Source organism: Mobula hypostoma, chromosome 12 (genome assembly GCF_963921235.1).
Source record: "Mobula hypostoma chromosome 12, sMobHyp1.1, whole genome shotgun sequence".
Classification (NCBI taxonomy): domain Eukaryota; kingdom Metazoa; phylum Chordata; class Chondrichthyes; order Myliobatiformes; family Myliobatidae; genus Mobula; species Mobula hypostoma.
Genome location: NC_086108.1, coordinates 94,936,442 through 94,949,136, shown reverse-complemented (window position 1 = coordinate 94,949,136; position 12,695 = coordinate 94,936,442). Strand labels below are relative to the sequence as shown.

At 41.8% G+C, this 12,695-nt stretch overlaps 1 protein-coding gene across 1 annotated transcript in view; it reads right to left on the bottom strand.

The window, feature by feature from the left end:
- dipk1aa (divergent protein kinase domain 1Aa) overlaps nt 1-6,159 on the bottom strand; it is a 72,275-nt gene extending 66,116 nt beyond the window's left edge. The window contains exon 1 of the mRNA XM_063064645.1: nt 5,868-6,159. Within this exon, the coding sequence (XP_062920715.1) occupies nt 5,868-5,933 (66 nt within the window). The 5' untranslated portion in view covers nt 5,934-6,159. The remainder of the gene's footprint in view (nt 1-5,867) is intronic.
- Between the last annotated feature and the right edge of the window lie 6,536 nt (nt 6,160-12,695).

The following is a 12,695-nucleotide window of genomic DNA, read 5'->3' as shown; positions in this document are numbered from 1 at the left end:
ATGGGCTACACCCAACCTGATGGACGAGGTGGCTGAAGAAATTGTGGTGGCATTAGTAATGATCCTTTAGGAAGCACTAGATTCTGGGGTGGTTCTGGAGGTCTGGAAAATTGCAAATGTCACCCCACTCTTCAAGAAGGGATGGAAGCAAAAGACAATAAATTATAGGCCATTTAACAGACAGGATAGACAAAGGAGAATCGGTGCATGTTGTGTACTTGGACTTTCAGAAGGCCTTTGACAAAGTGCTGTACATGAGGCTGCTTAACAAGATAAGAGCCTATGGTATTACAGGAAAGATACTAGCATGGATAGAGTTTTGGCTGATTGGCAAGAGACAAAGAGTGGAAATAAAGGGAGCCTTTTCTGGTCGACTGCCGGTGAGTAGTGGTGTTCTCGGGGATTGGTATTGGGACCGCTTCTTTTTATGTAAAATGCCAATGATTTGGATGAGAGAATTGATGACTTCGTGGTCAAGTTTGTGGATGATACGTAGATAGGTGGAGGAAGTGTTGAGAAAGCAGAGAAGCTACAGAAGGATTTAGTCAGATTAGGATAATGGGCAAAGAAGTGGATGGTGGAATATAGTGTCAGGAAGTGTTCGGTCATGCACTATGGTCGAAGAAATAAAAGCACAGACTATTTTCTAAACAGGGAGAAAATTCAAAAATCCAATGTGTAAAGAGACTTGTGAGTCTTTGTGCAGGATTTCCTAAAGAAAGGATGTGCTGACACTGGAAGGGGTTTAGAGAAAGTTCATGAGAATAATTCCAGGAAAGAAAGGGAAGTTTGAGGAAAGTTTGATGGCACTGGGCCGGTACTTGCTGGAATTTAGAAGAATGGGGACGGCGGGAATCTCATTGAAACCTATCGAATGCTAAAAGGCCTAAATACAGTCAATGTGGAGAGGATGTCTGTTACAGTGGGAGAATCTGGGACCAGAGGGCACAGCCTCAGGACAGAGGAGCGTCCATTTAGAACAGAGGTGAGGAGGAATTTCTTTCACCAGAGGGTGGTGAATCTGTGGAGTTCTTTGCCACAGGTGGCTTTGGGAGCCAGGGAGCCAGGTCCTTGGGTGTATTTGAGGCAGAGGTTGATAAGTTCTTTATTAGTCAGGGCGAGAAAGTTTACAGGGAGAAAGCAGGGGAATGGTGTTGAGAGGGAAAATGGATCAGCCATGATGAAATGGCATAGCAGACTCAACGGGCTGAATGGTTCAAGTACTGCCTCTGTATCTTATGGCTTTGTAGTTTAGTGATGGGTTTCATGGGGATGATAGTGTTGAAAGCTGAGCTGTAGTCAATGAAGAGCATTCTGACATGTGCATCTTAATTGTCCAGGTGTTCCATTAGATCATAAACTTCATTCAGTTCCAGAGCTGAACGAAGGGCAACTGAGGAGGCATCTGCTGCCGCCTTTCTGTGAAGGTAGGCAAATTGGAGCAGATGCAGGTCACTCCTCAGAAGAAGGAATGAAGTTATGACCAACTTCTTAAAGCACTTCATCATGATGGATGCACGTGCTAATGGGTGATAAGCACTGAGGCAGGTTACTACATTCTTCTTGGACACCAGTATAAATGATGCCTGTTTGAAGCAGTTGAGTACCTCAGACCATCAAAGCAAAAAAAAAGTTGAATTATTCCAGTTGCCTTCTTCACCATCTGTGTTTCCACTTTCAGGGAACAATATACAAATATTCCTTGGTTTCTCTCTTCTACAGCACTATACATCTTACACCTCAGAAGTATAGAAGCACTTCAGATTATTCTATTCCAAATTAAAACAATTCTGATATATCCAATTCTTTCTCATTAGTAAAATTTCCAGTCTGGGCAAAATCCTTGTTAATCTCTACTCCACCTATCTGAGTCGAATCACATCTTCCTATCTTTCTGAACCATACTTAAAAACTTAATTGTATGCAATTTGAGCATAAACTTCCTGCTCTTATATTCTAGATCTCAACCAATCAAGGACAAGTATTCTGAGTGAATCTTTAAAAGTACCTCAGTAATAGTCCTGCTTCTTTGAGGTTTTGGGAATATACACTATAAATAGATCTTTGTTCTTTCCTACCACTGAACATTCCTCTACTTGATCTGCATTTTCTTGTTTCAACTTGTGGTTCTTTTGCAAACAACAATTAATATGATTTTATGGAAAATTATAGCCAAAAATGTTTCATGTATCATTTATCTCCTTTCAGGCTGAAAACATCCAATTTGGTTGCAATTTTTAAAATCATTTGACAAGATCAATGCATTGAATCTTCTGGATATTTTTGTGAATAATCCTGTGCATGACAGTTCAAAACTTTTCATCTTTGTTTTCAAAATATGTCCATAACAATCACCCTTCCCTATCGGCGCAACTTCTATCATCCCTACAACTCAAGATATCTGCACTCTTTTGAACATTCCCAAATTTATTGATCACCACTGGCAGCTATGCATTCAACTTCCCTTCTTTTGGATATTCCGTCGATGACCAACTATGACATCTGCCCCTCAGGAACCTTAGCTAGATTAGTGTCAAATTTTATTTGATTGTGTTCCTGTTAAATGCCTCAAGATTGCTTTTCCTACTTTGCAAAACGCATCATATGCAAATAGTTTTTATTAAAGCACAGGATGAAACACAAAAGCATCAAAACATTTACAATGTTAATTTTATGTCATATGGAAAAAGGCAAACAAAGTGGGTAATTCATCTTCTGAAAAATGTGACCATTGACATGATTTGATGGAAATATGCAAAATGGCAAATCTGGAAGACAGATCCAAAATAAAAGTCCCAAATTTAATTATAAAGACCCCTGATCAAAGAACAGATTGAATTAGTGAAAGTCAAACATGGAACTAACGTTAGTTTGTTCTAGTGATCAATATACATAAAAAAAGGAACTCAGGGGTTACTTGACAAGCGTTAGGGGAGGAAACTGGTTACATTTTTGGAATTGGATTCAAATCCAGTCCCAAGTTAAAGGGATAAAATTCACGTTGTTCTCTATGCTGTAAGAACATCAACTGAAGCAAGTTTGGACTACATCCATTTGATTCCTGTTTAACAGATGTTCACAGTATGATTTGTTATAAACTGCAAAGTTAAATTAAAACTTTAGAAAAACTGGTGCTGAAAGTGGAAAAGAAACATTGTTCTACTGGAATACACCTCTGAGTTGGGCGATTGAGGGAACAGAAGAAATAGGGTCATACACCAAGTGCGGTTGCTGCCCCACAAGTCCAGTGACCTGGGCTCAATCATGTTCTCCGGTGCATTTGTATGGCACTTACAAGGCTGCACTCCACCCCCACCTTGGATAATCTAACCACTTACCTATACAGACCACTTACCTATAATGCTAATTCCTGTACACAGACCACTGATTAAGCATGTCAAACCATTTCAAAGGGAGACAACGACTTGGACAGAAGTAGCAACCTCAGCATAACAGGACTATTTTGAAAACATTGACCAGAAGGTGTTCAGGAAGGAAGCTACTACAAACATCAGATTAACATTGATAACTGGTCATACAAAGAAGTGCATTGAGGTAATCACCATTATCAAATGTGCCTCTGAGGGCAAATCAGAAGTCATGGTTGACAGCAGAGGTCCAGGCACTGCTGTGAGATCAGGGTACTACCTTCAGTTTAGGGAATAAGATTTTTCTTAGGTCAGCAAGAGTTCTGCTTTCCTTTATCATCAGGAAGGGAGAAGTGTGATAATTCGAAGAATTTACAGCCACTTCTGTGACACCAGAGACAAGAGATTCATGTGGCAGAGCGTTCAAACCATAATGGACTACAAAGTCTATCCTGCATGTCAATAACTGTGACATCTCTCTTCCAGATAGGCTTAATGTCTTTTACTTAGCCATGATGGAATGGCAGAACACTCAATGGGCTGAATGGCCTAATTCTGGTCCTATGTCTTATGGTCTTGCACATGGTTTGATGCACATAACGATGTGCCAGTAGGGAAGGTCCCACTCTCCCTTCACCCAAGGTGCAAGCACTCTGGCTGCAGCTGATGTGAGGTTTCTACTTTCTGTTAGAAATATTTTCTCCTTATAATAGAAGAACTGCATGAGAAAGAAACACACTATACAAAAGTCAGTAGATTTGACAGTGCAGAGCATCACTCCCTTAATGTTGCATTACAGTGCTATGTGGAGCATGACAAATCCACCAGATTACAAGACATTTCTACCAAAACAAATATGGAGAGGTAAACACAGGAGAGTAATGAATGAAGATGTGCATCAGTATACCATTTAGAGAGAGAGAGAAGAAAAATCACAACAGAAATCAAACAAGAAGCAAGGTGGGAAAATAAACAAAATTACGAGCTAAACTACTTATTTTTTGTGCAAGAAATTTCCCAAGAGACATTAAAAAAACAAGGGGAAAATCAAATAAAACATTTTTATTTTCCTAACAAAAATCTCTCTGCTTTCCTCTTACTTATATTGGTAAGATTATCGTAAACCAAGTGTTTTAAAATTATGTGCCAATCTATTCACCTGAAGTATGATTAGTACCGTCAATCTTGGGGGAACGGTGCAAGGGAGAGGATTCGATCAATCAGCACAGGAGTCAAGGAATTTACGCTGCGAAACCCCTTCAGGCTGCATGCAGCATTTTATTCTCAGCCTCAAGTGGTACTAAAGATGGATTTCCTCTTGGTTTGGTTAATTCCATGTCTTAATCAACGACGAAAAATACCGAGCTGACTCGAAAGCTCACATAATAGTCAATTGATTATTGGTTGACCCACTCTTCAGATGAAGGGGTGCAAACCTCTCATGCGTTCCTTAAACACCTAAATCTGAAAGTAAACTGATCATTTCTCAGAGATCGGAATGCTCCGCACACCCGACCGATGTTTTTTTTAAATGACATGACAACCATGAAATCCTATACTTCCACCGAACATTTAATAGTTCCAGTGCGTCACTTCCAGAGGGATAAGGAAGGGAAGGATATTGACTGTCCATTTAGTTCCCAAGCACAACTACAAACAATGCCACAAAGAGAATCGAACACATTTTGCAAGCAAAGATATAGTCGGCTTGATTCAATTTTACATGGATCACCTTGAACTCCGAAATATGCTTTGCGTTGCAAGAAGTCCCAACTCAGCGTTAGTATTTACAATGCAATTGGATACCCATTGTTTTCTACAGCACAGAAATCAACCTTTGGTGCATACTTCTCGTGACAATAGAGACCGTCCAGACGGCTGGCTTACTTTCTTTAAATCCAACCGAATAAAAGCAAAACATTGGAGAGCAACACATTCTGAAAAGAACGTTTATAATATCATAAATGAACAGCACTTCGGATAAAGACGGCGCTGTTGCCGCTCAGACAAAATGCCTGGTGTACACACAGGATACAGACATACACACACGCGGCATTGGGTACATACAAAATGCATGAGGTTTACAAAAGCTATTAATAAGAGGCTGTGTGTGGAAGGAAGTGGGCACGACCGGTTTCTTTGCGGGGAGGGGAGGTTGCAGCTGTCCCCGCTCGCGCTGCACCGTGGCCATTCATTCAATGCAGGCTCCGCGCGCGCAGACCGCGGCCGCCTCACGTGACGGCGCCTCGCCGGTCGGGTTCGGTCCGGCCCGGCCGACGACCGTTTTCAAACGAAAACCGCCGGAGGTGCTCGGATCCCGCTCCGCCGCCGCCAACACCCACTCCCCCCTTCCTCCTCATCCACGCAAACTTCCCTCCCGCGTTTCCTGCCCTGCGTTCCGCTTTTCCGCGGACCATCCCTCCCGATATAAACCGAGGATTAACAGGCATCGGCTTCACTGAACATAAACACCGGCTCAAAGCAGACGGCTTCACCCACCTGGATGTAGTAGTGACTGCCGCAGATCTTCCTCAGGGAGGCCCAGGGAAGCAGTCCCCTCGCCATGGCAATGTAAGCACATCCACTCCAGCCGCCCTATTTCATCGTTTCTCTCTGATAGCGTCCGCAGCCACCTAAATAAAGCCCACGCAAATCACCGCCGGTACCCGGCGTGCTCATTAGAAGCTTCATTTCCTTCCTTTGCTGGTTTGCTTTAGAGCTGGAGCTGTCATTTGCTGCTCCGGCGGCTCCGATCACTTTTTCGCGTTTAAAGGCGCACTGCCATCCAGCAGCTTTTTGGAATGCGGCCAAGGAGCCGGAGTTAGCCGACACAATTTCTCCCTCCAACTGCAGACAAAAAGAACAGCGAACGTGACTCTGTGAATCATTAAAGCAGGGGCTGGGTTTGCACAGGGCACGAATGCCTAATAAGTCGAGCACTTACGGTATGTGAAGTGAAACCAATGTACGAAAAGCAGCAGGCAACTTGCACACTTCTGGCCATAGAGCAGCGATGTGAGAACATGCTGATTATTTCAGTGATGTTGATAAATAGTCGTATCAGGAATGTCCCATATTTGACCCGAAGTATCTGGTAATTTATTAAAATCACCAGGGATTTCAGATAGCTTCAGCTTATTGTAGGAGATAAATCTCCTTCTATCAGAATTATGCATTTAGTCCATCTACCAGGCTTTTCAGTCCATACTCCAACGGCCACATAAACACGAACTTGTGTGTGTGTATATATATATGTATGTATGTATGTATGTATGGGGAGTGTACACACTTGTGTATGTATTATATATATATGATGCCAAGCTGTATGGGCCCTAATGCCCTTCCCTTGGACAATATCGGTGGCATGGATAGGGGAGACTTGCAGTATGGGCAACTGCTGGTCTTCCATACAACCTTACCCAGGCCTGCACCCTGGAAACCTTCCAAGGCACAAATCCATGGTCTCACGGGACTAATGGATGCCTACATATATGTATGTATGTATGGGGGTCGGTGGTGGAAGAAGGTAGTAAGACTTCATTCTTCTGAAGTAGGATTTGTACCTATAATCTGTGCTATTGACTGAACTACTGAAGTAAAAGGGGCAAAAAGAAGATTTGCTTAAAGTACCTTTTACTCAAAGGGATTTTCAGCCAATTTATTGAAATGCAGCCAATTGCTGTAATGTGATTAAGGAAACATTGTACAACAATGAGATCAATAGGAAATTGATTTTAGTGATGTTTGTTGTGACATAAATTTTTGTCAGGACACAGGAAAATGTTTGTCTGGTATAAATTACCCTCTGAAATCCCCAGATTGGGATCTGCACATTGCAACATTCTGATTCTGAGGTAAGCAAATAAAATTTTTTGCATTACCAATTTATTTTTGTAACCTACTTTAGTTTTTATGTTTTGTACTGTACTGCAACAAATCTCACAATATGTCAGTGGTAATAAACCTGATTCAGAAAGGTTTAAATGCAAGGGTCTGTTATTTTTTAATGGTGGCCCAATTAAAGTAACTAATCCCACTACTTTTGTAGAAAATCTTAAAATTTCCCAAATAACACAAAATAACAAATTATCAAGACCTAGACCTAACCTCACACATTAGAATGATAGAAATCTGGCATGATAGGTTGTATTTATAATGGTCATATTTAAATGCAGCACAGCAATTAAGAAAGCAAGCAACATGATTATTGGTAATAGCAGTTTAAGTCAGGCACTTGATAAAATGTCTGGTTTGCCCTCAGGCTGAATTTAGTTTTGGTCACAAAAGCACAAAAATAGTGTTCAAACCCTGGATACAGTGTAGTGTTTTAAGCGGATTCTTAAATGACAGAGGACTGCATTCACCCCAACTTTTAAAACATAGCATAGCTGACAAATATGTAGATAGCTCATAAAAATAAAGCCCAAATGCTCAGTGAGTGGGCTATTTTAAATGCAGTGGATTTCATCAGGTTCATACTGTTCTACTCTGTTGAGTATTGTGAAAAAAACTGAAAGGCAAGTCTCAATGAATCAGGTCGAGGCCATTTTGACTGTCATTCCTGTGCCAGATCATTTCCAGCTTTAATTCCAAAATAATTGCAAAGTTTTTTCTGTTCAAAGTATTATTGAAATTTCTTTTCAAATGCTATAATTGAATCTGTTTCCAGCAGCTGCTGATGAAGTAGTGCACGGCTCCTTGAAGCCAGACTTGGATGACCTTTAGGGTTGATTTAGGCTACAAAAGTGCCAAGGAACGGCAAGCAAAATAGAAGCTGATCATTTTCTTTTGGCATCAAATCTCCAGTGGTCACTAACTTAATCAGACAGCCCACATTAATACTGCGATTACAAGATTCAAGATTGTTTATTGTCATTCTTCAGTACACAAGTGTAAAGGAAGGCAAAATGGTTGTTACTCTGGATAAAAAGCAGTAAGCATAAAGAACACAATAAATACATGAGATTAGCCTATACACATACACACATAAAATGATGCTAGGTACAGGTGACTGATAAAGTAGCGGTGGTGGTGGGTGTGTTAAAGGGCAGAGATGTTATCAAGTCAGAGCTAGGGTATTTCAGCAGGGAAACAATGGCTTCCTTCCATGCTGTAAATGCATGGCTAGGCATAGCTCAAACACCATCTACAAATTTGCTGACGATACAACCATTGTTGGTAGAATCCCAGGTGGCGACGAGAGGGTGTACAGGAGTGAGATATGCCAACTAGTGGAGTGGTGCCGCAGCAACAACCTGGCACTCAATGTCAGTAAGACAAAAGAGCTGATTGTGGACTTCAGGAAGGGTAAGATGAAGGAACATGCACCAATCCTCATAGAGGGATCAGAAGTGGAGAGAATGAGCAGCTTCAAGTTCCTGGGTGTCAAAATCTCTGAGGATCTAACCTGGTCCCAGCATATTGATGTAGTCATAAAGAAGGCAAGACAGCAGCTATACTTTATTAGGAGTTTGAAGCGATATGGCATGTCAACAATATACTCAAAAACTTCTATAGTTGCACCGTGGAGAGCATTCTGACAGACTGCATCACTGTCTGGTATGGAGGGGCTACTGCACAGGACCGAAAGAGGCTGCAGAAGGTCGTAAATCTAGTTGACTGCATCTTGGGCGCTAGCCTACAAACTATCCAGGACATCTTAAGGAAGCGATGTCTCAGAAAGGCAGCGTCCATTATTAAAGACCTCCAGCACCCAGGGCAAGCACTTTTCTCACTGTTACCGTCAGGTAGGAGATACAGAAGCCTGAAGGCACACACTCAGCGATTCAGGAACAGCTTCTTCCCCTCTGCCATCTGATTCCTAAATGGACTTAGAAAAGAGTAAAATAGCCGAACAAGAAATTGGGTACATGCTGGCAGACGGTATCATTAGGCCATCTACCTCAGACTGGGCGTCGCCCTGCATTATTGTGCCTAAGGTGGACTGCAGCATGAGATTCTGTACTGATTACAGGAATGCTAATGCAGTGACTAAAACAGATGCTTATCCTATTCCAAGACTGGATGACTGTATTGATAAGGTTGGAAAGGCTAAATACCTTACAAAGATTGACCAAAGATTGTTCCCTTGACAGAAAGGGCGAGAGAAATCTCTGTGTTTGTAACACCACCTGGTCTGTATGAGTATAATGTTTTATCCTTTGGAATGAAAAATGCTCCAGGGACATTCCAAAGAATGATCAATTCTGTGATTCGAGGTTTAGAAAATACAGGGGCTTATATTGATGATTTGGTGGTATGGAATGACACCTGGGAAGAACATATCTCAGCAGTAGAGAAGCTGTTTGCCAGGCTTTCCAAGGCCAATCTTACTGTTAAGCTTGCTAAAAGTGAGTTTGGTCATGCTACTGTTACTTATCTTGGTTATGTAGTAGGTCGGGGCCAAGGTTCAAGCTATTGCGGAGGTTCCCGTTCCGACAGGCAAGAAAGCTTTAAGAAGGTTTTTAGGAATGGTGGAATATTACCGCAAGTTTTGTAAAAACTTTGCGGATATCGCTCTCCTCCTAATGAAACTACTAGGGAAGAGTGAAAGATTTGTATGGAGTGAGCTTTGCCAGGAGGCCTTTGAACGACTAAAAACTAACCTGTGTTATCAACCTGTGCTCAAAGCCCCTGATTTTACTAAACCATTTTCTATAGCAACAGACGCTAGTGACAAAGCTGCCAGGGCAGTATTGTTACAAAAGGGTGATGATGACATTGAACATCCTGTAGCTTATTTCTTAAAGAAATCTAATGTGCACCAGAAGAATTATTCCACTGTCGAAAAGGAGTTGCTATCACTCATTTTAGCTGTGCAACACTTTGATGTCTACTTATGTCCTGCGCAGAAACCACTAGTGATATACACTGACCATAATCCATTACTAAACTGGAATCTGATCTTGCAAGAATTTGACATGGAAATAAAACATGTAAAAGGTACTGACAACATTATAGCCGATTGTTTATCCAGATGTTAAGTTAAAATTTGTATATGTTTTACTATGTTATTTGATAATTATACATGTATTGTTTCAAGATTTGTAATCTACAGTTAAACAAAAATTTTGCTCCTTGATCAAAATTTTTCCCAAAAGGAGGGAGGTGTGACGATATCCTGAGGTATTCATTATGGATTGTGCCTTTAAAAAGAGAGAAAGAGAGAGCGTGCAGCTGTACAGCACAAACAGCTTGTTACAGAGAGAAAGAGAGAGAGGCGAAGACTGCTCACAGTTTGTTTGGGATTTCTGCAAGGACACTGCCAGCTTCTGCGTTCCTACAGAGAGAGAGGAGGAGCTACTTGATGGCAGCTGGTGTTCAGCACAACAGTATATAAACCAGCGACACAGGACACGTAAATGCACTAAGGTGTGGTGAAGTTACCACTATACTTTTCAGGTGCCCACGAGTGTGGGACCTGAGGATCGATTGAGAGGAATCGATCTGTGATTATTAGTGCATGAAAAAATGACTCTGTGGAGTCTACCAGTGTATCTAACCCTTGCCTGGGTTGGTAGACTATCACTTGAAGACGGCGCTCTTAAATTGGTCAAGTTTGGCTAACTTGGAAGTTTCGGAGGACAATGGGAAGAATCTACGGCATCGGCTTACGTGGACAACACCTCTCTCTCTCCTGAATTCCACTCAACTCAATAACACAAACTGAACTGACTTTGTTTACCTACCATCGTAAGACTGTATCAATTACCACCTAAGCTTGAGGAAGTTTGGGTTTTATCTTTCCACCCCTATATATGCATAATCTGTGCTAACTTGTTTGATTTATCTGGTTTTACGTTACTTTATTATGTAGTCACTAATAAAATAGCATTAGTTAACAGCAAAACCAGACTCCAGGTGTGTTCCATTTCTGCTGGTTCTTTAACCCATTACGGGGTATTTAACAACTTTCATAACCTATTAATAATCATAATAATTTTCCAAGTCTTCCACATCTTCATCTGAACTTTCCACACTCTCTGAGGTGGATGCCTGGTTCTCACAGTCTGCCAATCTACACGTCAGTACACCTGAGGCCATTTGCAACACACATACATCTTAGGAATGAACATTTTTTTGGACAGTTACAGCCCAGTAGATCCAGGACGGCATCGGGTGCTGGCTGGCCTTCCATCCAGTGCACCACCAACTGTTCAGCTTCCTCTTCTCTCTCCATCTTCCATCCTCTGCCAACAGGGCTTGGCACTTGTGGGTCCTTCTCTAAACATCTTCTCCATGTACCAGCTTGGTAGTTGGCTCGCTGTGCATGTTTTGTTAAGCAGTCCTTGCATGGTGGGAGTTGATGACTTTCGAGATCACCTTTTTTGACACAGTGCCACACTTCTGGAACAATGGGGCCTCCTCAATCTTGGCACAAAATGCTAAAGACATGATAAAGACATTCAAAGATTCAAGATTCAAAAAACTTCATTGTCATTCTAACCATACATCAGCTCTGCAGGGCAGAATGAGACAGCGTTTCCCAGGAGCAGTGCAATCATTACATAACAAATGCAACACTAAATAATAAACATAACAATAAATAGTAAAACACAACAGCCACATGTCAGTTAAAAATAAGTTATAAGTGTCCAGTGCAAGTTAAAAGTGTCCAAAAGCAGAGTCAGGTAGAGCAGCTATTTAGCAGTCTGACTAAGAAGGAAGGAAGAGGGAGGAAGCTGTTTAGTAGCCTTGTGGTTTTAGTGTTGATGCTCCTGTAACGTTTACCTGATGGCAGAAGAACGAACAGTTCATGGAGAGGGTGTGAGGGGTCTTTAATGATGTACCGTGTCTTCTGGAGGCATTGACTCTGAAAGAGGTCTTGGACAGAAGGTAGGGAGACCCCAATAACCTTCTCTGCTCCCCTAACCACCCTCTGCAAAGCTTTTTTGTTGACAGCACTGCAGCTGGAGCACCAGGTTGTGATACAAAAAGTCAGCACACTCTCAACCACGCCTCTGTAGAATGTAGTTAAGATGATAGTGGGGAGTGATGCTTGTTTAAGCTTCCTCAGAAAGTGCAATCTCTGCTGGGCCCATTTCACAATCCCAGTGGTGTTCCTGGACCAGCTGAGAAAGTCAAAGATCTGCACCCCAAGGAACTTGATGTTTTCCACTCTCTCCACTGCGCTGATGCTGAGCGGTGTGTGCTCAGGCTGAGACCGTCTGAAATCGACGATCATCTCCTTGGTTTTAGTGATATTAAGCATCAAGTTGTTAACACTGCACCACTGGAGGTCTAGGTGTTTGACCTCCTCCCTGTACATTGTTTCATCTGTGTCTTCTGAGCAGATCACTACAGATTGGTATCCCTCTCTCGTGGCAT